The sequence below is a fragment of the Drosophila biarmipes genome, chromosome X, assembly GCF_025231255.1.
Source record: "Drosophila biarmipes strain raj3 chromosome X, RU_DBia_V1.1, whole genome shotgun sequence".
NCBI classification, from domain to species: domain Eukaryota; kingdom Metazoa; phylum Arthropoda; class Insecta; order Diptera; family Drosophilidae; genus Drosophila; species Drosophila biarmipes.
The window spans coordinates 6,378,370-6,404,659 of NC_066611.1; the positions used below are offsets into that span (position 1 = coordinate 6,378,370).

The 26,290-nt window shown below is 39.2% G+C and overlaps 1 protein-coding gene and 1 long non-coding RNA gene across 3 annotated transcripts; both read right to left on the reverse strand.

The window, feature by feature from the left end:
* Positions 1-40: 40 nt before the first annotated feature.
* Positions 41-3,759, reverse strand: LOC127011001 (uncharacterized). Of its 2 annotated transcripts, none has more exons than XR_007763996.1 (3): positions 3,400-3,759; positions 164-416; positions 41-109 (listed from the first exon to the last, which is right to left on the reverse strand). It is a non-coding gene; the product is annotated as an uncharacterized LOC127011001 (long non-coding RNA). The 2 variants fall into 2 exon arrangements; XR_007763995.1 differs by having other exon boundaries at positions 164-427.
* Positions 3,760-21,095: 17,336 nt separating this feature from the next.
* Positions 21,096-22,456, reverse strand: LOC108024415 (ubiquitin carboxyl-terminal hydrolase isozyme L5). Its single transcript, XM_017094330.2, has one exon. It carries the CDS (start codon positions 22,318-22,320, stop codon positions 21,268-21,270), a length of 1,053 nt encoding a protein of 350 aa, XP_016949819.1. The 5' UTR covers positions 22,321-22,456; the 3' UTR covers positions 21,096-21,267.
* Positions 22,457-26,290: the final 3,834 nt, after the last annotated feature.

A 26,290-nucleotide genomic window follows, 5' to 3' on the forward strand; every position in this document is an offset into this window, starting at 1 on the left:
GTGAGTGGAATGCATTCGGTGCCTCCGTGTCCGTGTTTCCTGCTCCCGGCTCCCTGCCCGTGGCCTTCGTCCTTCGTCCTTGTGCAAGGATGTGTGCGGAAATTTATAACTGGGAAAGGCACTTGAAACACATTCGCATGGAAATTGCCGCCCCCGCACTCACATATTTACTTTGATTGATGTGCCGGCACGAAATCGCCACGGATAAAATATGGTAGCTCCACTCTAAAACGGAGTCTTAATTATTTGCCGAAGCATCCGGAAGTGCTCGTAATTCCAACTGTCTGAAGCGGTCAGGGCGCAAAAGAGTTATGTTCGAAGACCAATGGGCTCGCCTGCATCTGGCCAGACCCATTTAGACCCATGTTTGTGGAGCGAATGTGGTCTCGGGAATTCCTTAACAATCAGTCGAGTAACTGGAAAATGACTAAAATAATAATAACGTATAATTACTTAAGATTAAGAAGTGTACAACTATTAAATCGATTTTATATATATTTTTTGAAACTAGGAGAGGCAATTTTTTACACTTGAGTAATTTTATTTAAAAAGTTTTTGTACTTCTAATAAAAAGTTATCAGCAACTTATCTTTGCTTCGAGTAACCGGAAAATTATTAAAATAATAATAACGTATAATTACTTAAGATTAAGAACTGTATGACTATTAAATCGATTTTATATATATTTTTTGAAACTCGGAGAGGCAATTTTTACACTTGAGTAATTTTATTTTAAAAATATGTAAGCTTATAATAAGAAGTAATCAGCAACTTAACACTATTTCTGTTTAAAGTGTACGCCCATTGCTAAATCAGAAAAAACTAATTATAAATTTTAAAAATTTAAAATATAGTAATGATGCATATAACAATTTCATGCATCCATATTCTTTTTTTTACTTAAAAATCCAGGACAATTTACTTTTCAAAGAGATTTATCATTTTAAAAAAGAGAGCTGTAACAAGAGTTTTTTTAAAATATTTTTATCGAAGTGTACATTATATTCTGTTTGATGATTAAAAAATCAAATGGTAGGACCAAAAAATGTTCCGACATAGTTTATATTGTTAGAACTGACTGTTTCCAAAGTTGTATTCATGTTTTAAGAGCCTCACTAATCGCAACACCGCCTTAAAATAAGTTCCCATGGTGATATCGGATTATCCTATATCGTAGACCTTTCGGTTGATCTGGCCGTGATGTTTGGGCCTTCGCTGGGCCTCCACTCGTATCGGGTGTGAAGGAGTCGGAGGCGACCGGGTTCCTAAAATGCAAATCGTGCTGAATTGCATTTTTCAGCAAAATGCCTGGGAACCGGAGTTCCTGCTCGGCACTGTGCTGTGCGAGGCGTTGATAAATGTGTGGAAAGTCAGTCGCCGGGAAAGTGGGTGCACGGCAAAGCGGTGGTAAGTGGTGGACCATGGCCTGTGTCACTGCCACTGATGCCGTTAAGTGCGACGGAAATCCACTGAGCCGCATAAAACGAAAGCGTGGAAATGCCAGCGGGCTGCTAATAGGGGAGTCTCCTGTTCCGGCTGCACTGGGGACCGCTGGGAGCCGCTGGGAGCCGCTGGGAGCCGCCGGGAACCCACAACCCACATCCCCATCCACACTCACGTGCAGCCCATCAGGAGGCATTCCAGTGTGGCCGGCATTTTTGGATCATTTTTCTTAGTTTTTGTTGGTCCTTTGGCTTCTTCGGCGGCAACGTTGTTGACAATTTGTCGACGTGTCAAAAGAGTCAACGTGAATGTGACAAGTGACGCTGACGAGACAGGCATCCATCCCATCCCCAGCCCATCTCGAATCCATTTTTCGTTCCAACTCCAGGTCCTACTCCTGTTCCGGTTCCTGTTCCATTTCCGGCTCCTCTTTCGGCACCCCATTTGTTGACCTACTCTATCTCGAAGGCTTTTTAACACTGCCTCTGGCACAAGTCCCATAAATACGCTTAATATACTAATATACTATATACCTATATACTATAATATACTAATATACTAAGTATTTCCATCTAAGCAACTCCCAAAATTTACTGAGTACCAAAAAAAAACATATAAATAATCTCTGAATCTAAGTAGATAACTATTATTTATAATTTAATAAAGCCTAATATTTTGTATGTGGTATTATTTTTATTTAACTATCTGAACCTTTTTTTTGGTATTTTAAAATGTTGTTGATAACATACCAGAAGTAATTAATTAATATTAAATTGTTTTTTATTGGGTACACATTTATTTTTATATTTTATTTAATCTGTCAACATTTTTTATAAAGTGTTTCTGAAAAAACATAAATTTATCAATTAAAAAAGAGGAAGAACTACATGTTGATTTCTACTAAATTTGGTATTCAGTATTAAATATTTCACCATAAAATACTGACAAAGTACCTTGATATTTTACTAATAAATACTCTTTGATAGTATTTTTGGAAGATGCTCGAGAATTCGTTGTGGATCCAGTGCCAGTGGGTTGAAAATTAATTTTCGCCAGATTCGAGGGCGCGGGCGAACTCTCGACATTTGGACATAAACGGCATAATTGATATATATACGGCTGCATATGCGAGCGTGTGCGAATAAAGCTCATCAAGTGCTAAAAGCGGCGGTGGATGGGGCAGAGTCCACTGTCCCCTTGTCACTAATTACATGCATGTCAATTTTTCGCTCATCATTGCATCGCCACATTGGGATTGCTGGGCTCCAGTTCCACGGCAGCTGAAAAACCAAACATATTTGGACAGTTTGTGGGCGGATGGCGGCTGTGGTGTGCAGCACAACCACCCCCTTTTCGGCAACCGAGCCATTTGACCATGTGACCATCAAACCATCGGAGCCTCGGAACACCCTTAACGATGTGCAACGCGACGTATGCGCAATATTTTACAATATTTTACCCTTTTCTTTTGAGCCAGCGAGGAGAATTCGATCTGCTCAATGGAAGGGTTCAGTAGATGAACAATTATTAAACCTATACTAGTTATTTATGGATGATAGCTTATTTTTATTTTTAATGAATAGGATTTCCCCATAATCCTAAAGAATTCGCGCAGTATAAAAATCTTAACGAAAATACTCTTTGATAGTATATTTCATACACTATTAAATAAAAAATGGTTGAGATATCTAATTATATCTCGTAATACTATTTTATTTCTTATTTTAGATCAAAAATAAGACACATCAAAAAAGAATATCTGTGTATGATGCTAAAGAATTCGCGCAGGAATAAAATTACATTAGAATTGTATTAAAATATACCAAATATATTTACTTTAGAACTCGAAACCCAAGAGCACAGAGCATTTGAAGGCTGAACTTGGCCTGCCCTTCTTCCCTTATTCAATTTTTCATTATTTGCTGACAGCTGTCGGTAAATGGAATTGTTTATTACCTGTCGTCTGCCCCTGTTCATGTCCAAGTCCATGTCCTGCCATCGGCTGCCACCTGCTCCATCCCATCACGGGCGACACCCCAGTACGAGCACCCATGCCATCGTGGGTGATTATCATAACGTTTGGACTAACCCGGCTGCTCCATCAACTGGCAGCTGAATGTTGACAGTTTTGGTTAGCACAACAAAACGCAATTGTGGACTAACAACGGGCCTGCCCGGGCTGATAATGATAATGATGGATGTGTGCACAAATCAGGAGTTAAGGGCCGCTCCGCCGAGGCCCTCGTAGTGGGCCACAAAGGGTTAAAGGGCCAATGGGGCAGCGGAAAGTGGAACGTGCCCTGTCGGATTACAGGCTTTAAATAAAACCCAATTTGAATCACATTATCAAAGCCTGTTCGATTGGAAAGTTCTGTTGCTTAAATTATTCAACGAGGCAGTGGCAATTTGATGATAAATTGTTGCTTGTTCAAATTTTATTTCATCTGGTGATGTCAGTATCTGAAATGACAGAAATGGCTTAAATTTTATTTTAAAATTTTTAGCTAGATATTGGGGCTAGGTAAACATCTATAGTTTTGGCTATCGATATTATCGAATTTAGGAAAAATAAACCATAAAAGTTTATTAACATTTTAGCGTAATTAAAATAAAACATTCTTGAATTTTGGTCATTCAAAAATACCAGAAATATTAATAATATAAAATTCATTCAGAGCAATACTATCGCTACAAAACGAAAACTATCACTGTTTTCTAAAAGGTATCTATCGATAATTTTGATAGTTTTATTGATCGTTTTACCAACCCTGCAGCAGAGGTATTTGCTGCCGAAATCAATACCTCTTGGACCTCGAAACGCCACTTGGCGCACTTGACACCCTTTTTCATGGGTCCATGGCTCCGCTTCGCTCCCCCAAACCAAAAAAGGAGTCTAATTGCCAGTGCCAAAGTGCCAAAGAATGGATGGGGGAGGGTGCAAAAAGAAAGAAAGCCCAACTGGCAGCAGCTGCTTGCAACTGCAACTGCAACGGCAGCAACATCTGCAGCAGGAACGGAAAAGGCAGTAGCAACAGAAAAAGCAACGGCAACGGCAAAAGCGAAGGCAGCATCGTGGACTAGCAACATGAGAACCAATTAAAGACATCGTTGGTGTCGGCGACGGCGGCGTTGCTGGCAAACGTCAACGTCGAAAACTAATTAGCATAACAAGCGGCAGCAAAGCGAACCGGGGCCCAAACTCCGGTCCAAAACCGAACCGGAGACTCGAACCGGAGACGGAAGCAGCACTGGTCACCAGGCGGATGACGATGGAGATGGAGAAGGACGAAGACGGGGATGGGAGCTGGAATGAGGCCGAGTCCAGGGATGTTTGACCGGAAACAGAAACGAAAATATCAAAACTATCGAGTTTTAATTATCAAAATTAAAGCTGTTAAGTCAGCTTATAACGATATCGATATTTTATCGAATACGTTGCTCAAATGCAGCGTTGGTCACACTATTCTTCATGTAACAAATTTCTGGCATACGGCAAACAGAAGTAATCCAAAAATGTACAACCTGTTAAACAAATATTTAAAAAATGTTTTTAAGAATTAAACAAATACTTAAAAATTGATAAACATAAAAACAACTATTATTGAGTTATTATATTAAAATGGTTTCTCAAACGCAGTGAGGGTCACACTAGACGGGTAATTTAATTTCAAATCATTTGTTCTTGGGTTCAGTGTTAATATATTAATTATATGAAACAAAATAGGATTATTTAAAGCTAAATTATAAATTTGAATATAGTTTTAGCTTCTCTAGAGGTCGAAGACCAATGTTTGGGTGCCCCATATCAAAAGTTCGCCCCTGGAGCCACCCACGCGTGCACAGATACTTAGAAGCAAATACAATTACAAGGCGGTCCACCCACTGCACAATGCGACCGCCGGCTGCCACGCCTCGCCCGCTGCCGCCTACGCCCCCTTTGGCATTAATAAACTGTCGGCATAAATAAAATGCAACCAAAACGGAGGAGGAAAGTCTTGGCAAATGAGAATAGCCATCCAGTTGGAGGGCAAATGGGAGAGGATTGAGGTTGTTCAAAGCGTTATGATTTATTCGCTTCCAGCACTGCAAAAAAAATATTTAAAAAATATACCTAAATCAAAAATACATATTTTTAATATTATATTTTTTTTTTCAATATTAGATGTGCTTCACGGACACAGTTGACTTAAATATAAATCTTAAATTAAAAAAAAATTACTACATTGGAATTTTTACCACCTTAATTACATCAAATTTGTAATTAAAGGCAACAGTGCGTATGAGTAAAAATCTTAAAAAAAAAATAAATAAGACACATTTATTAAGAATCTATTGATTATCTTTCCCCATTAATATGACATTAAATATGTGCTTAAATATTAAATAAAAAATGGTTTGCCTTCATTCCAAGAAATATGAATGTATATATTATTTACCGGAAAACGTATATAGTTCTCTTATACTATTTTTCTCAGTGACCTTCGGAACAACCCGACCCACAATGACATCGATGCTGCAACGGCGTTTTCTTCCCGACTCCGGGGTGCACAGCTAGCAGGAGCGCGATTTTTTGGCTTGACTTGGCTTGGCCGGAACGGAGCAGAGCGGAGCGGAGCGGAGCGGAGTGCAATGGAGTGATGGGTCCTAGCCAGGATCTGGTAGGTTCTGGCCCGGACTTGAGACTTGGCCTCGGAGTTGGCTGCGTCCACTGCGGCGGCGTCGCATGTTTGTGATGGCGACGAGACAGCCAGCAAGACAAGCTCAAAGGGATTAAATTAAAATGTCCTTTGAGTTGTGTTTTAATTACTTCCTCTCTGGCAATGAAAACTGTCTCAGACGCGCGCGCCCACTCTTCTGGCCATGATTTCGAGTTTGCCAAAAGTTTTTCGAGGGCGGTATCAGACATCTGGCTAGCAAAGCGGCTGTGGGATCAGTGCAAATAAGGCAGGGATCAGCGGGGGATTGCCCGTCACCGAAAGGGATATTTAAAAGCAGTCTGCCCTTAAAAACTTCCCATGCATATTTTGTCCAAAAATAATCCACTAGCAGCCATCTCATTATACCTTAAAAGTCAGCGAAAGGACAAAAGCAATCGAATGAGTGCTTAAAGCACAACCAAGATCACGCGCGAGTTTCCCTCCACTTGCGGCCGGCGAAAATGCTGGCTTTAATCTGGTCGGTACATTTACGGCTTAACGCCGGGCAGATGATCAAGGGAGTGCTCTCCCAAGGACCCTTAACCCGTACGCACACGCAGGCAGGGGCTTAACCCCACAAAGCCGCGCACAGAGCAGTCCTTTAATGGCAACATCCGCATCCGCATTCGCTGCACGCATAGATACATTTACATCTGTGCAGCATTTGCGTCCGCATCTGTATTTGTATCTGGAGCGGCGAATGTATCTGCATCTGCGGCTTTATCCCGCCAGCGATGGCTCATTCATTCTTATCAGCGTATGGGGGATTTGTCGCCTTTCAAGACAGATAAACGGACAGACATACGGACAGACTTACGGACAGGCATACGGACAGATAAACGGACAGACAAACAAATGGCAAATGAATTGCCCGCCCGCCGTTTGAACGGAGCAAGTGGCTCCAAAAGGCGAAGGGGCCATCGATTGTTTATTTATTTATTTATGCCGCCTTCGATTGGCTGCAATGGCCGCTTATCTCCATGGTGGACAAACGGCGATCTGGTTGTGGATGCGACTGCGGATCTGGATCCGTGGATGCCCTGTGCCATGCCATGAATTTCGTGCCCTAGTCGCCGGGCGAATGTTTTGCATATCATTGAAATCGGAGACGGAGTCGCCGGGTAGGTGGAATTCGTTTCGGGGGCTTCGCATACATTTTCCCTGACTCAGCCGGGACAACATATTTTAGGCCCTCCATTTCCATCTCCAGCCCTGCGGTCCCTCTGACTCCCCGACTCTGTCGCAATCGCTTCGGCTGTCCCGCTCAGCATGGAATTTATTTGAGCAAATTTACGAATTATTGCCAGAGTTCTTGCCGGAGACGAAGTCCGTATTGTACACGGAAAAAAAGAATCAAAATATTATTTAAAACTACTTTTACTACTTAGGAGATTTTAAATATTTTCTATGGTTAACATAATTTAAAAACGGAGACTGATTGGCAAAATCTTTTTAATATTTTTCAAATCAATTCAGTTCATTAACCAAAAAATGTTAAAAAAGGATAGCATCTACAAAATTTCTTAAGAAAACTCAAAAAGCAAATAATTCTTTTATAAAAATATTGAAATCAAAAAAAAATATTGGTTACTATTTATTCAAGTTTAAACTAGATGTAATTTCCAATAGACTTCAATATAAGATTTTTTTTTGAAAGAACCTTTTCAAAACTATTTTTATTTTTCTAAATTTACAAATATTTGATATTAAAAATAAAAAAGTTAAAAACTTATTCGTTAATTGTATACTTCCTTAATTTTTTAAATTTTTTTAAAATAAAGCTCAGCTTTTTGCACAGTGTATCTGGAGACGTTGGACATCTATTACGTTCGCCATTTACATTTCACAATTGCCTTGTTGGCATCTTTTGCCCCGTTTGTTATGGCACTGTTCTGCTTTCTCCGACACCCTCCGCCTTCCGCCGCTTTCTCCTCACATTTCCTCGGCTTTGTTCTTTTATTTTTTAATGGGCTTTCGAGTGGGCGTGGCTCAAGCCGATTTTGCACGCCGTTCGTGCTGTCCGCATATATACATAGTACATACATTCTGTATATATTGGCCGCCTTATGACTGCTGAGTGGATTTCGGGCCCAAATTGACGACAGACATTACAAGGCATGCATGAACGGCGCCGCTTGAAGATTATTAACTTTTGGCCATAATAAAGCAAATTAATAGGTAATCCAGCCAGCAAACATGCAAGGACTTAAGCAAGTCATCAATTTATATCGAAATGTGGAGCATTATATTTAAAAAGTGTTAAGAGAAGGGATAAAACTGTACGAATATAATTTTTAATTTATTTAAAATTGAAAATTACCAATAGAGGTGTCAAAAAGTATGCAACATATTAATGCGCAATCAGAAATTTAATTGGTTATTTCTTCACAGCATACTTTTAGGCGCACAGGTTTCAGTGCTGAAGGTATTTAGCTTATTAAGCAATTAACTTGAAAAATAATTTCCAGGGAATTTTGTAGAACTACAGCTATTTAAAAAGCGATCCTGCTTATGTACCTGCCCATAAGACCAGATTAATACGGACTGTGTTTATCGTGAGTACACATGTGTTTATTCTGCTTACGGAAACTCGACTTCAGCCGATTACCCGGCTCAGTTTTCGATTGTAAGCCGATGATAAGCTGCTTCCCCATTTTTCACGGTACAGTGGCTCTCATGTTTGGCCCGATACCCGAGCAGGCAATATCTTGCACGGCACAGCCCGGCAAGGACCAATCGGCCCGCCCAGCAGACTTGGGGTCTCGGTGGGTGTGCGGACATGAAAGATGTAAATCAAATCCAGGAAAAATTGGAACAACAAAAGGCGGAGAGGCTGCGAGACCGGCTCCAGTCCAGCCAGGACAATTCAATCGGAAGGGCCTGGCATATGACAGGACGAGCGAGAGTCCTGGGGGCCGCCCCATTGGCAATGCCAAAGTCGAGGACACGTCAAGCAGCCAACTCTCCCTCAATTGAGGCTCCAGCTTCCAGGTGGCAATGGGCAATGTGAACAAGGATTGCGATTGCCATTGCGATGCGGATGCGGATGGGGGTGGCGATGGGGAGAGGGTTAGGGTAAGGAGGTCCTGCCAGAGACTTCTGCGCTTCCAATGGGCCAGAGTCAGGCCGAAGCACAAACTGCCAATTAACCAAACAAAGAATCCAAAAAACAGATTCCTGAGCTCACTGCGAACCTGCAAATGCTCTTGGCAATCGAAAACGGAACTTTTCTAAGGATTTTCAAAGTGTACAAATAATTATTATAATAAATACAAAATTAGACGTATAATGTTAAACAAAACGGATTTAAAATACTACAAATACTGCAAATATAATAATAATAATTCAACAAATACTAGTTAAATACTTTGAATAATTCTTTAAAAATACCGAATAAAAAGTATTTTATGCCACTTATAAAACAAAATTAATTAATTATTATAGTATTTTTTAAGAAGTTAAAGATCATTAAAAACGCCCCCTTTTTGTGTGCTAGTTCAAAAAACCCTTGACAACTACCATATTCTCAATAATAAATAATACCCGATTATCTGGTTTTTTCCTATCATAAAAACTAAGACATATTAATTAGTGGCTCGAGTGTTAGTACCCTCTCTTAGGGCATCTAAAAACAAAACACCCGCAGTTCCGACAGCGAGGCATTAGAACAGTCCGTCGGCCCAAGTGGACAGGATAAAAAAAGGGGAAAAAATGAATGCGGAACAAGGACTGAGTCTGAATTTGTCCTGGCCAGGCTTCGACTGCGTACCGTTGCGTCGGTGGAATCAATTAAAAATTCTATGATTTTACACTTGATTGCATGCGTTTTGGGTCGTCCTGGCAACGTGGCCAAGAGCCACCGGAGCAGGAGCGGCGAATGGAGGAATCGGGCATGGTGGACACATGGGGATGCGGATGTGGCATGAACCTGAACTTCTGGGCGCTCATCCGGCATTGACAAACATGCCATACGCTCAATGATGGGGTTAAACTGACCCCTAGGCCTAGCCAGAGGAGTCGCCGTCAAGTGGGCAATTAGGCAAAGAGGTGGGACCTTAAATCGAGAGGCACGCGAGTTTACGTTGAGGGTTACTTAATTCATTCCATTATGACTCGGTTTGCCAATTAAAAAAATAGAAAATTAACACATCTCTTAGCAGGATTGGAGTCCTAGTGCATCAGGAACTCTCAAAGAGATGCAAGCTGCACAAAGTTCAATAACACATAGAGGGTTTGAACATATTTTCGAGATTAATCGCTTCTGCAAGGTTATAATTCCCAACAGGTTCTAGTGCTCCAGTCAGCTCTTCTTGAAAATTAAGACATTCCCAAATTTTTATATTATTGTATTTTTTAACAGGTATAAATGAAAGAATTTAAAACAAGTATTTTTTTAAATCTGAATAAATTTACATCTTAAAAATTAAAAATCAATTGGTAGTATAAATACTAGTATGGTCAAAAAAATACTAAAATATGTTTCTTAATATATGAAAAAAAAACGAAGTCAGTATCCTTAATTTTATAATTATTTTTGTACCGCCATCTTTAATCAATAAAATAATTAAATGAATAATAGTCGCTTCGTTTAAAGTATAAATTCATTCAGAAAAACCAATAATACTTTTAAATGTGCCCCGGTTCAGTGGCCAACTGTGGGCTTGGCTTCCTCCTCTGGAAAGCAGTCTCTATGGTAAGCCTTATCTGAGATAATCTTTCGACACAGCATTTCACAGGAAAATTCAAAAGATTTTCCTGCATTTTAGATGGGCCGGAGACTTTACCGGATGGCAATTAGCATTTCGGTTTCTGGTTTCAGTATTTATTTCAGCTTTGCCGGTGTCCATTTGTTTGGGTGGTTTTTTAATCAAAGATTTTAAGCTGTAATTAAGCAGACCAAAAATTGCATGACATATGTGCGTCTCCCTCCACCAATCCAGCCCTCTCGCTCTCACACACCCACAGACGCACACTCGCACTCGCAGAAAGGACCTGTTCAGTTGTGCGCTCGTAATACCCCAAAGAATTTAACACATTTTAGTTCAAATTAAATATTTAATGTAACAACAAATTGATATTTGAATTATTAAAATACAAAATAATGCGACGCCATAAGCACACACACAAATGCACACTGATCCATACAAATGCGAGCGAATGTGTGTGCATGCATATTTTTATCCAACCAAGTACAGTGCGTACCTTAATTGATGGGATACATTTAAATTAGTTTAATTTATTAATTAAAGAAGTTAATGTTGTTTGAATATAATACTTTTTTGTTTTTTATTTCTGTATATTTTCTGGCTGCTCTTAAGTTTATTTTTTAGTTTCGAATAAGGAAAAAATGTAAGATTTAATTTCGGTGCTTCATATCTTATTAAAATAAATAATTAAAAACCCTCCCATATAATAATTTCTATACAATCATTTAGACTGTTATTTATTTGTTTTCTTGTTATATTAAAAAGAGTATGCATTTAAAAAGGAGGTAAGCCCATAAAAATAAAAACTTAGTGTCTAAAAAATTTAATAACATTTTGATCAAACAGGAAAGTAAATCTGTATACTGTAACTTATATATTTATCTTAAAAAAATATTTGTAAAATATGTAAGAGTATTTTTGAGAATATAAATAAGAGAATATCTGTTATGTTAAACCAAAAATATGTTTTAAATCTAATTTCCATTGATCTGAAAAAGTACCTTAAGGGAACCCTTAGTTTGACCAATCGGACTTACACTCGCGGCGCGCACTGCACCCATATATGATTCAACGAAACGCATTTGCACATGGCATTTGCAGGTGGGCTGGCTGCCTGACAGCCGGGCACTTGGTCGGATTTGTTGGATTTGTTGTCGGCTGCTGTTGATTTTGCATGGCGGAAATATCAGCGACAAAGTTACCAAAATATTGAAAACAAATAAAATAAAATTTGCATAAATAAATGCTTTTTATGTGCGTGTGTCGATATATGCACACACATTTGTGTGTACCTTAAATCCCTAAAGCACTGGATTCGAATAATAATAAAAACAGAGCCGACAGCCGGGCAATAGCAACAAATTAACAACAAACAAATGTCGCCGAGCAGCAAAAAGCCAAAAACATGCCAATCGTTTGTAAAATCCAACTGAGCGAGACGGGGAAAAGTGGGGAAATGTCCTCTGATGCGATTAAAAGCGAATCTTTTCCGCATTCCTTTTGTTGGTCTATGCCAAAATTCCAATAAGTGTCGTCTATATGCATAAATACGTTTTGTTTATTTTCCTGAGTTTGGAAAATCCAACATGATTCATTTATAATCATAAGACAGAGCTATCCATTCAGAAACAATTTCCGTTGGTTGAATAAACCAATTTCAGCAGTAAATTTACCTTTAAAATGTGGTAACCTGTATTGTATTGTTACATTTTGGTAAAGTTTAAAAGGTTTAAATAATCCCAAATATTGCTACAATTATCCTTTAAGTTATTATGTTGTTATTTACTTTCGCCTACTGTAAAAGACTGTGAAGTAACTTTAGTTGTAGTTAAACTTTTCCCTCCAACTGGGGCTCTGTATAATTCCCAACTGGTACTAGCGCATTCTGCACTTAAAAATAAATTCCCAAAAAAATCATACTCAATAAGTAAAGTAATAGGTACCATAAAATGCTGATTACAATTATTTTTCTAGCCTTCAAAATTTATTAATATTAACAAGATGTTTTTTTCTCTGCACGAATTCTAGCTTCTGTAATTATTAATGAAAGCAAAATAAACTTTCTAGAATATTTTTTTTACAATTTTCATTGTTCAATTTGTTTGTTTCAATTCATGTAAAATTTGCTGGCTTAGTTTATATCATTGGTTAACCAAAATACGTTTTAAATTTGCCACATGCATAAAATGTACGCTTTGCATTTGTTTGTTTCACCCTTAGAGAAAAAAATAACATTAAGCCTCCAGCGTATTTTATTTTAATATGTATGCAATTGATTAAAGTTCAATGGTTGATTTTAAATTATTTTCTATGCAAATCGGTTTGCCCTAACCCAAGATAGCTCCACTTTATTAAGAAGAACACAAACAATGAATAAAATAGAAAAAGTTTTAAATGAAACATCTCTGAAAAGGGTACTAATAGGATAAACCTACCTATATATTTATTTTAATATTTAGTAAAACCAGAAAAATAACTAAAAATGTTGTAAAGCAAAATTAAAACATTTTTTGAATGGTTGATTAATCTGCAGCTTGTAAAATATTTTAAATTTAGAATTAGGGTATTTCTCACCAGTACGTTGATTTAGCATTTTTTTTCCGTTGGCAATTTTAATTCAAACGAAAATAAAAACCCGATATAAAAATGTAGCTTGCCCAGATAAGGCTATCTAAATTCCCCCGACACTTCTCCTTTTTGAACACGCATTTCCATCGCCCAAGGCTAATAATTCTTGACCATTCTCGGCTCGGTTTCGATTTCGATGCTGGTTTTAGTTTTGAATTGGCTGCTGGTCTGTTTGATTTCGCACTGGTTGGTTGAGCATTAATTTAGTCGAAATAATATATATAAAATAAAACAAGAGCAAATAGAGTGCATGGCGAATAAATAAATAAATCAATTTTACAATTCTGTTGGGCAAACAATAATAATGTATGACAAAATGATTGAAAATGTATTTCCCCCCTTGTGGGTGTTGGTTGTTCGACTATAATTGAAGTACTACAAAAATGGATTTAGGATCTTAGAATTTTTCCAAACCCCCACAGTTAGTTGACATTTTCGGGCTCTGTGAAATGCAAAACAATTCCTCAATCTAAGTGGCTCAATCCGCTATCCACCATCCACTTCACCTGGCCCCCTTTTCTTTCATTTTTTTTCGGGATGTCTTATCAAATCACCTTTGGCCTCTTCGTTTGGGGCAATAATAAAGGAAATAAAAAAGTGGAGGAGGGCCAAAAGGAAGTACAACAAAGCAATCGGAAGCAGCGGAAATCAACGGCAAACAAAAGCCAAACACAGTCGCTGACTGCAGCCAGAAAATGTACCATTTCCATTGCCATTTTCATTTCCATTTCCATGCCAAGCCAGCCCGCCACCCACTCGCTTTTCCGCCCACTCCGCGGGGCGTTTTCTCCTGTTGCTGCCGCTGACAGTTTTCTTTTGGCTACGCCGCTCAGGGATTTTTCTCGTTTTGTCTTTTCTTTGGTCGCGTGCGCGCGCGAAAATTAGGAAAATATTGTTTTGCTTGCTTTCCCCCCCGATTTCTTTCCTCTTTTTTTTATTATTTATTTTCCTTTTTTTCGAGCATCAAATAAGCGGATTTCAATTTCAATGCCGATTCAAAGTGGCGGCATGTTATTTGGTGGGCGGAAAGTGGGCGGCGTTATGCCACTCGCAGGGCGACAATGAAAGCGGGCAAGAGGCGGGAAAGATAACTGCAATCCCGCCACCTTGGCCACATCCAAAGATATGGCTTTTTAAAGACCCAAATTCGTCTGATTTACACCGAAAGACACCGGAGTTTTCCCTTCAGAGGTCTGGGAATGAAAGCCAAACAAAATGTATTATAAAATATACCAGACTTTAACTGTAAAATACCTAAATCTTATACTATTTAATAGGTTTCAGACTGTTTTCTTTTTTTCTTAAAAATCCTAAAAAAAATATATTATAATTAAAAGAAAAATGTTAATCCATTCTTTCATATCCATACATGATTATCAGTGTAAACGTCAGTTTACGTAGTGACGAAAAGCACTGAATGTGTGCTCTAAAAGACTTCTATAATATATATATCCCAAAACTTAAATACAATTTTATAAGTCTACTTTTTAAAAATACTTTTCGTCTTAAGCTTTGTGAATGTTAATTTGTTCTATAATGGTGATATTTTCACCACGTTTTTGCAATCGTCATCACATTTTTTTCACCTCTTTAAGAAGTGTTTCAACATAGTAACGAATAGCACCGGAAGTATACGAGTGAAGAGTACTTTATATAGTCTCAAAATTAGAAAATTGTTACAATTGTGTGGTCTACATTATTTTAGAAAATTTGTATCAAAAATGTGCCATCGTCACCAGCTTATTTTACCATGTTAGAAGGTGTTTTTGATTTACTTTCCTTAATTTCAATATTTTATTTTAATAAATTCCGAACTCTGCTTTTTGTAAATCCAACATAAAATGGCGATATATGATGATATTTTGCTGAAGGGAATGAAGTTTCTTCTACCTTCAAAGAGCTTTTTTTAAAAGCCTTGCGATATGACTACCCGCAAACAATAAAATATTAATTATTTTGCCCGCTATCGATTTGGGTTTTCTCTCCAGTGGGTCACCATCCCCAAGGCCCGCTCCCTGTTTTCATTTCTTTTCCTTTGCCATTTGTTTTTTGTATTTTTTGTATGGCTTCCAGCTTTTATTTGTATTTGATGTAGTGGTTGTTGTAGTTGCGGTTGCCGCAACTGCTGTTGTTGTTTTAAATCCATTAGGATATGACAACCCCCTGGTTAAATTCAATTAAATTGTTTTCTCTTTGGGTTTACATTTCTTGGCAACTTTATAATTGTTTCATGTGTTTAAACCACTGCCGCCGCCGCCGCCGTTGCCGTAGCCGCCGAAGGAAAATCACGGGTGGGAAAAGGAAACGGCACAAGGACGATGGGACAAAGGACAATGGTGGCAGGACGATGGGCAACTGGGGACCGAGAGGCGCAAAGCCAAGAAGGAGCATAAGAAATGTGTTCGTACGACTGCCCAAGGTAAGGGACCAGGATCGGGGGATCCAAAAAGGAACGAAGTTTTCAGTAGCCTCGAGAGATTTTCCTGTACTCCCCCCTCCCCGCTCTGGCAATTTTGCCCATTTTTTCCGTGTTTTATTTTTTTAAACCCCCTCCAGATATGTATATATACCCATGTCCTGGGCACCGTTTTGGTCTCTGTTTGCCGTTGTTGTTTCGCAAAATAATCAACGAAAACGAGAAAAGATTGAAAGTAAGTAAGAAATAAATAATAAAGCAAAGACAAGGCAGCCGGCAGATGTAAAGTCGCATCTTACAATTTGCTGAACATCCAACGAGATCGGGCGAATTGCCAACAATATCGACTCAAATAATGGGAAAACTGAAAAGTAGATCTGAAACTCAAATGTATTGTTTCAACACAATATGAAGGGGATATAATTATTTAGGAACAGAAAGTAAGAACTAAGAAAAGGAACTTCATTGTAATAAAGGTGTCAACCTGAGAGCGATCCAAATCATAGAGCAAAATAATTATAAATAAAGAGAGTAAGTAAGTATCTGTATTTAAATATAAATCTCGCTCTATATATTTATATATTTCTCTATCTTTCTATCTAAATATATCTCAAAATTTTTGGTAGGTAGATAGGTAGATAGATAGATAGATAGATAGATAGATAGATAGATAGATAGATAGATAGATAGATAGATAGATAGATAGATAGATAGATAGATAGATAGATAGATAGATAGATAGATAGATAGATAGATAGATAGATAGATAGATAGATAGATAGATAGATAGATAGATAGATAGATAGATAGATAGATATCATCTATTAAATAACCCATTATTAATCTAAAAACACAACATGTAACCAAAACTAAATAAATAAATATAAATACATCTGTCATACATATCAAGGAATTATTTATGAAATAAAAATGTAAAAATTGCGAAAATAAGGGAAGATAAATGATTATAGGGATTTCAAAAGGACATTATCTGGTAAAAAATGGAGTACAATGTTAGTTACATAATTCAGCGAATTCAATAATATAAAATTAAAGTTACTTGGCTAGTTTTAGGGAACTTGCAGAGTCGCAGGGCCCTTTAAGGACTTTCAGGATCAGTAACGGCTCTGTGGCTTCCTTCTGCCGCACCTTCAGAACTTTCGGTTTGTCACTGGATGCGGGACTTCGCCCCTCGAACATATTTTCCAGCATTCCATCTTGAACATGTGCTTGGTTTATTCAACAACCCCTCTGCACTTCACCCTCCTTCATTTATTTCCCATTTCTTTTTTTCTCCCCCTTTTTTTTGGACAGTCACAGTTGCCAGTCGCCAGTTCGCGAAATCACAGCAGCACACACAACTTCTCAAAAAAAAAAGAAGAAATCGAAAAAAGTGAAAATAAAATGAAAACAAGAAACAAAACCTCTGCCGAAGGAGGAGGTGGAGTTGCATTTTTACATGTGGTGACGCTGACGGTGACGTCGACATCACCGGCGGCTGACGGACCAGAAAATAAGCATCCTGGCTCACTCCGGCCAGGACTTCTCCCGCTCCTTTGGTCCACTCCACCTGGCCTGTCCGTCCCTTCTCCGCCGCGGATGTTGATGTTTTTGGCGTGCGGTAAATGGCAAGGCCGAGCAGGCACCCCAAGCCACCGCCTCCCATCCGCCACATCACTCCCCCGGAGAAACATCCCACGGACCGCACCACATATTCGCCACCCCCCAGCCATACATCCCATTTCGTTACTTGGCAGTCACCGCGCAAATGTTACAAATATTTGAAATATTTAAAATGGCACGCACACACACAGGGCAGGAGTATGTGTACATATATGCAAGGGTGTGTGGGTGGCCCTAAAAGTTTCTCACCGAGACCTTTTTGCATTATTAATGGCAAATTTCAATTAGCCTTTTGCACTAAACGCAGCCAAGCGAGGTTGGCCCGAAAAGTTGGCAAAAAATCAGGCAACATATAGTTGTGGCTACAGTTTTGTAATAATTTTTCAAAGGATTCTTTGAGGTGTTCCGGTTGGTCACGGAAATCTCTTCCAACCCAATATTCCTTCAAAAGAAAAAGTGTCATAGAAACCCTTCTAAAATTAAGTGAATGATGCAAGGAATTGGTAGGAAAGAAAAATTGTCCCAAAATATAAATTATTAGAGTTTTGAAAACACTTTTTAAAGCTTAGGAGCCTAACAGTATGCAGTGAATAACGGATAGTCGACATTCTGGCTTGTTTCGATGTATTTCTCAGTTAAAAATAAATTGGTGCCTACTTTTAGACACCGAAATAAATTTGTTTTAGGAGGTTTAAAATACTCAGTGGTTTTTTTGGTGGTTTTCAAATCGATTATATCCGGAAATTTCAGTAACAATACGGAAGTGTTTTTCTTTGTATCGTCATAGAATTTGCGTCTAGTTTAGATTTCCTTTCGCCTTTTCTTATGTTCTTAAAATTTATGTTTTAAAAAATGCTTTTTTGTTTGGTTAGCTAACAAGGGTCAGCCTGGTGTACCTAATGATCTTGTTCAAGGTCTTCCAAAGCCGCCCTCGCTAATGCCAACTTAATGTTGTTGTTTTGTTTGGCATAAAAGTCGAATGCCGAAAGTGTGTGTGTTCACCTGTGGACATATTTTAAAGCTGAATAGGCAGAAGACGGGGATACCCATCCTCAAGCACACCTTCGGCTTTACAGAGTGAACAAAATTGTTAACATAATATAAACTAATTCTATTGCATATAAAAAGCGTTAGGTCTTTAAGTTACTACGTAAAAACATTTTTATAATTATATAAAAAAAATATTTCTGCTAGAGGAAATGCATAATTTATAAAATCTTAAATGAAAATATATAATTTTTTTTTATTTTATTTTTATTTAAAAATTAATTGATAATATATTTGTTTACTTAACAAAAATCCTCATAATATTTATACAAATTTAATTAAATCTTAAAAATCTATTTAAATATTATGATATTTTTTTCGAAGTGCTGTGTTTCAGCCTCCATAAACTCCCATGGGCATGTGTGTAGAGGTAAGCACTTCCGCTTCCGCTTTCATGTTGGGACCTCCTCAACCACCTCCTCCTTTTCGGCCAGAAATATGAAATGAAAGATAAGCAAACCCGAAATCAGCTCCGCACACGGGCCTCAAAAGGTAAGGCGCCCACCTCGTTCGCCCGCACAGATCTAAATTATTTAGGGATAATTTGAGTGTGCAGCATTTTTGTTATGATTGCTCTGCTGCACTCATATTTACATGTGTCCACGAGCTGAAAGAATGAGAGCGGGGTGGGGGAATGTAGCGAATGTAACAAAAGAAAATCCAGCCGGGCGGGAGAAGAGGTGGAAAATTGAGCGGGTGGATGTAGGAATGTCTTTGGTTATTTTGCGGTTTTTCCGCTGTCTGTGTATGCGAATGCGACTGTGTTTCCCCTTTATGGCTGCCACCTTCTCCTCTCACTCCATTGTCCCATGTCCTTGGTGCTGCCACTGCGGGGTATTATCCTTCTGACCAGGAGCTTGCCACCCGGGAAAACCCCAAGCGATCCTGACCGTTTCCATTTCCAAACCGTAACCGCAAGAGCTTTTCGATGAGAACCTTTCTGGCTAGAAAATTAATGGAAGCTATTAACTATGGTAACTTTATAATTAAGATTTTATAGGTCAGACTAGGGCGTCCCTGGTCAAAACAAAGTTATCTTGCAATCAACGGTCAAAAAGGTTTTATAAATAAATTTGTTTGTTATAATAATATTCCAAATTTATTTAAAATACTACACTAAAAAACTATAAACAAGCTCTACATTAAATAAAAAACATAATAAATTGATTGGATTAATTTTAAAATATTTGAATAAGGTAAAAAAATGTTAGATATTTTTTGCCTATGGTATATAATTTATATATTTTATGTTGTTCAAAGTTAAAAGTACTAATAAAAAGCTTAGTTAAAGCATTTAAAAAAGTATTCCTATTGAGAAATATTTTTATGGCAAGGATTTGTATGGGACTTTTACTTAGAGTCGCCCAAAATAGAATTTGTTCGTAAAAATTTAAATTTTTTAGCCATTTAATTATTAAATTACTAAAGTTTTTATGTTAATAGAGTTCTTTAAATTCTTATCAAGTTAAAAATATTTATTTTTTTATTTAATTTAGCTCTTAGAATTTTGATGAAGTGAAAAGTGTTAGAGCTGCAAAGTAATTTTAAGATTTGGACTTCAAAATGTAATCCATTCTTTCGGTTTTGTTAGTGGTTTGAACCATAATATAAATCGTGATATATAATATCATTTATTTTGCTACTTAAATTCAAATCCTGCCATTTTGTAACCTCTCCGAAATGCTTTACACCCCTGGTTGTCTCTGTTTTGGTCCTGATCCCTGGTCCCTGCTCCCTGTCCTTGGCCATCACCGCTGTCGTTGTCGTCATCTTGTCGTGGCTGTGCGGCTCCTGCGGCAAATTAAAATTAGTTGTTTACTTTGTGCAACATAAACAAATAAGCGCGACGTCCAGGACCAGAGTATCCGCAGCACCAGCTCCTCCTCCAACTCATCCGGATGATGCAGATAGCGACTGGAGGTTTGGACGGGCCGGGCTCCGTTAAGTTGGGACCATCGAAGCATTAAAAAGAAATCATTTATCAGAGCTGCAGACGGAGCCGGCGGAGGAGGAGCCCTGGCTGCGGCAAATGCAAATTGAAAACCGGCGACACGAGGTGGGCACGGCCTCCACCCAGATGAGGGCCACTAGCCAGGCTGTCGGGGCAATCCCAAATGGAATCCGTCATAGCTCGCTGGGACGCCACTTGAGCGGACACTCAAGGTGGCCATAAATCTGTTCGGGCTATTTCTGTACTTTTTCCCAAAACCGAATCAGTTTATTGCCCCCCATTCGGAACACTCCTAATCCCCATGAAAGCCCCACTGCGGCAACAAGTTCTGGGAGTCAGGTGGGATTACGCTATCTTGTCGTTTCATCGTGCTCAGCACATTTGCTCATCGGAATATGATATAGGGAGATCCGATGGGGACCAAGAATTTTGTGATTGATATTAAAATTTATAAATGTCTTATTTTGTTGTTACATAAATTACCTCAAGTTGTCCTGATATGCTGCTCAGAACAGTCGGCCTTTTGGCTGTAATTGAAATTTTGGCAAAAATCGTAATTTCAAAAAATTACGAGGTACCCCCTGTTTTGGGTAACAGTTCTACATTTTTCTGTAATTTTCTTTTAGCAGGCATATTTAAATCTTATACTGATGATGAGCTCCGACCGCCTTAAATTGTGCAAAATCAAGTGTATAATGTCTGAGAATTTCGGTGTGGATGGGCTGACGTCGAAATTTGGATCGCGAATTCTTTAGATCACGGTGCCTTGGCTTGCTTCGCCTTCTGGCTGGCGGAGGCCTGGCTCTGCAGGGCCCGCTGCTTGGCCTTCTCGTAGATGGGCATCAGTTGGCCGGTCTCGCCCAGCTGCTTCAGCAGCTCCACGATGAAGGGCAGGTAGTTGTGGCGCCGCCGGAGGTTCTCCTGCCGGTAGCGACGCTTCTTGTCCTGCTCGAACTTCACATAGGTCCGCAGGCTGGCGATCTCCGCCTGGCGCTCCGAGTGACTCAGCGGCGAGGGCTGGTGGACGAGCAGTTGGATCTGCCGCTCGTAGCACCGCTGGCGGTCCGAGACCAGGGCCATCAGGTTGAAGTGGATCTCGCCCACGCTGTACCGCTGCATGCGGGCCTCGATGATGGGTCTCACCACGTCCAGCCAGTTCTGCTTCTTGCCGATCTCGGCCAGCTCGATGGGACCCTCGTGCAGGCCGTCCAGCTCGAAGAGGCGTCCCTTGATGGGCATGTAGCCCACAAAGTGGTAGATATCGTCATCTGGCGGCGCCGGGCGAATGTCCAGCTCGAAGAGCACCGGCCGGGCGAAGGAGTTGTGCACCTCGCGGATCTTCTGCTCGTTGCCCAGGCACAGGCCCCGGCTCACCGGATCCAGGTCCTGGCAGAAGCGCTTGAAGCCGTTCAGGGTGTTGCCCAAATCGATGTCCGGATGGCGGAGATTCAGCAGCAGGCTGAGCAGGGCCTGGGTAGCACAGGCATTCGTGGTCACCTGGCGGGCGAAGAAGATGTCATCCCGGTCCTTGACCACGCGACCGGCGGGCTTGTCGTCCTGCACCCATTTGAACAGGAAGATCAGGCCATGGATGGGCTCCAGGTGATGGAAGGCGTCGGCGTCCAGGGTCCATATCTCCTCCACCTGGGCACCAGTGCAGCCGAATCCGCGAATCAGCTCGGTGAAGACCCCCGGATCACTCTCAATCAGGCACCAGCTGTTGTCCACCTCCTCGCCAGATGCTGCTTCTGCTCCTGGACTGGCTTCTGCTCCTGTACTGGCTTCTGCTCCTGGGAGTGCTTCTGCCATGGCTGCTTTTCTGCGCGCTATTGGTAATTTTGCAATTTCAACAATTGTTCCTGGGTAGCAACGAACGTTGAGCTCGAAATTTTGGGACTCGTTTGAAGTTTTTGTGACACCTGAAAGGGAGAATATTCATGACAGTTTGATTAATTGACTGCTGATGATTTCATTTTGCACGCCCGTACGCACGCCTGTTGGAGCGATTTACAATGCAAAAGCGTTGCAACATTCGCAGCCGGGTGGCTCACTAAAACAGGTGATACCAACAAAAATATACGAAATATTTTTATTCGATTTTATATTAAAACAAAATACCAAATACTCTTATACTCATTTTTTCTTAATAGATTTATTTAAGATCTCGGGAGATTACCAAAAACATCTTATTAAAAAAAAAACATATACTCTTAGACTAATTTTTTCATCAACTTTTTTAGGATATTCTCAGATAGTTCAGAAGTAAATTTGTTGAAAAAAGCAGCATTTTTTACAGTGCTTAGGAGGTGACCCCCTTAAGAGATTTATTTATGATCTCGGGAGATTATCAAAAACTTGTTATCGTTCCTTTACATTAATCTTATCAATCCCCTGCTTCCCAGAAGCACTTTTAAAATTAGAATTCACATTATTTTTGTTTTTGACTCTTAATTACCCGTCCGTAGATTAACATTATATCGCAAGCTGGCCAAAAACTTTCCTTTGAAATTCGAAATGCGTCAATTTACTCTTCTTGTCTTTAAAAATAGAAGCAATTGGATAGCAGACTTTTCTAGTCTTAATGAGTTTGAGTCTTTAAATCAGAATGATATATTAAAGTGAAGAAAGGGAACCGCGAATTCTTGAGAATTAAGGGTTTCTAATAATATGATGATTAAGGTGAACCAAAGGTTACCGCGAATACTTTAGCATATTTTTATCTCGGACAGCATACTTCTTTAGTCTGAATGAGTTAGGGGGTCTTTAAATGTATAATCTATTTAAGTTTACAAAAAGAAAGCGCGAATTCTTGAGATTTAAGGGCCTTTATCAATTAGGGTGAACCAAAGGGCACCGCGAATTCTTAAGCCTCCTTTTCTCTAGACTCTGTATCTCGGATTGCATACCTCTTAAGTCTAAATGAGTTTGAACTTCTTTAAATTAGTATAACTACTATTTAAGTTTTTAAAAGGAAACCGCGAATTCTTGAATATGATTTATTAGGGTGAATCGCAAATTCTTTAACACCCCTTCCTATGCACTCTTTATCCCCTCTCCAGCTAGGATTTCGGCCTCCTCAGCCACCGAGCCGCAGTTCAGCATCCTCCGAATGAATGAAGCCCTAATGAGCCGCAATCGATCAACTTCGCTGATATGTGGCTCACCCTAATGCTCATATGACCCCCTCTCCGCCGCCGTCTATGTATGTGGGGCGTGGGAGCCACTGGTGGGCGGTGGGTGGAGAGGGACGTGGCAAATGGCCACGCATCGCCAGGGGATTAACAGGCAGTAGCTGGGGCCGCCCGAGGGATAATAAGTGCATTGGAGCATCAAATCAATAAAACGCGCATACGGCCCCACAGTTGCGACACACAAAACACACATGGACGGCGGACGGTGGATGGTGGACTTGGGAGGATTGTGCGGGTCCCTCGCCCCACTGCCACAAAGAATTCGCTGCATCAGTGGCTGCAATTGCGAAACATTGTTAATTTATGCAAATTTAGCCAACGCCGCTCGCTTTGTGAAACGCCAATGAGGCAAGAGAGTCGAGCCGCGCGGCTCCACCGGAATCCTCCACTGCACCACTGAAAACCACCATTGGCGTCGTCATGGCAGCGACCACAGGGCCAACAACATTAACGGAGGAGCTCCAGCTGCCGGAGCGCTGGGCGGCGGAGTCCATGGCAAAGGTGGAAGCCGGTGCGCCGCTTCCGGGGGGGCACCCTTGCATAATTTGCTCCACCTGCTTGCCTTATTTGCATGAAATCCCCCCCCACCAATCGGCAGCCGACCTCAAAGCCTATTTGGGTTTGGGTCCACTCCAGCCGGTGGGCTCCGAGCGAATTAGCACTCACCTAGCCAGAAAGCTCCTCATCGATGGCCACTCTAGCAGTCATAATATTAAATACAGCTGCACACTGGCAAAATGATGTTGCTGAGATAAACAATAACATGTGTAAGCGAACCGAAATTATACTGAGCTCGATGGAGTCTATACACTGGGGAAAACCACGAGTAAATTAGACTTATGGAGATGAAAAAATGAATATATTATTGTACGCCTATTATTGTTTTGTATGACTTATTGTTTAAAATAATATATAGTCCTACTTTAAAGTACCTAAATATAAGATATAATAACTTATAAAAGCTCAAGAATGCATCTTTAATATTTTGTTATTATTTCTTTTTCTATAAATGTACTGAGAACTTGATTTTTCATGATAAATAAAATATTATTATCCCTATTCTTTATTTAACATTGTATGATAAGCTTAAGTGGTTTAATAAATAAAATGCTATCACTAGGTAGCCGTTAGTAAACAAATTTAGAACCACTAAGAGGTAAGCTCAAGAATGTGTGTAAACGATATCAGTTTTTAATGAATTACTACATTCTAACTAACTTAAAAGTGTAAGGAAACGTAATTATAAATTTTCTTAATTTTTCTGAGGAAGAAACGCACAACAAAAATGTATCGACAAGTTATAAATACTTTTTTAATTTGTAATTCCTTTCACAATTCTGGGTGCATTCAAATATTTTTAAATTTGCTAAAAATACTCTCGGTGCACCCATTTTTGATAATACAAATATATGGCTAACTGTATTTATTGTATTGTCTAGACACACGAAAACCGCAATTTGACTGCGCCTGCATTGCATTTACCATTTTTCATTTTTTCACCTCAGTTTTTTGTTGTTGCACGGCTTAACCGCATTAATGGCGAGCAAAAATAAAAAGGGCAAAGCAAATTCCACTTAATTGTTCAATTTTCACGGAATCCGCCGGTCCGGGCTCAAAGGGCATAAGCAATGGGCCGGGGACGGGGCGAAGTTCAAAGGTTGCCGGTGGGCGGCGTCGTGGGATCCCTGACAGATGTTGAGCCCACCTCTCGACCTCCGGGGAGCAATGCACACTGCAGGTGTCCATTTCATATGGTAATTGAGGCCCCGGGGGAAACTGGGATTTATTAATGCCAAAAGTAAGCACTACACACAGGTCGCCGGTGTCTTGCCGTTTTATCTAGAGCAAATATTTTATAAAATATTATTATCACTATCATTTTTCTTTAACATTGTGTGATAATCTTAATTGGTTTAATAAATAAAATAATTTGTGTCAAGTCGTTTTCTTAAAAAAAGTACGATACACATTTTATTGATTAAAAATCTGTACAACGAATTATAAGTAAATAGATTACAATTAAATGAGTTAAAATAATAGAAAACAAAATTAATTAATTTCAATAATAAATTTTATTGGTTAAAAATATTTATAGCAAATTATATTTACATTATTATTAAAAATGCATTTTATTGATTAAAATTACTTATAACAATTTATAGTTACATTTATAGGTTAATATCGTTTTCCATATACCAAAATCATATATCACTGAGTATCGCATAAAAGAATATCTATCCATTAGCCATAAATATTAAAATAAAATACATTTCAATCTGTGCTAATATAATATATAAACGAATATAAAAAACACGTTACCATTTAAAATTACTTTTATAAGGCATATATCATTTTGGTTCTATACCAAAACTAGTAATAATGCAGGGATTACTCAATAAAATACATTTAATACAAATACATTTTAATCTGTTCTAAAATAATATATATAATAAAAATAAAATACGTTTTAATCTGTCTTAATACATTCAATAAATACACACCCAAGTATGCAATCCCATGGCCTGTGCAAACTCAGGTGATTACACTTGAGTGATACTTGAACTCCAGAACGCGCGGCCTCCGATTGT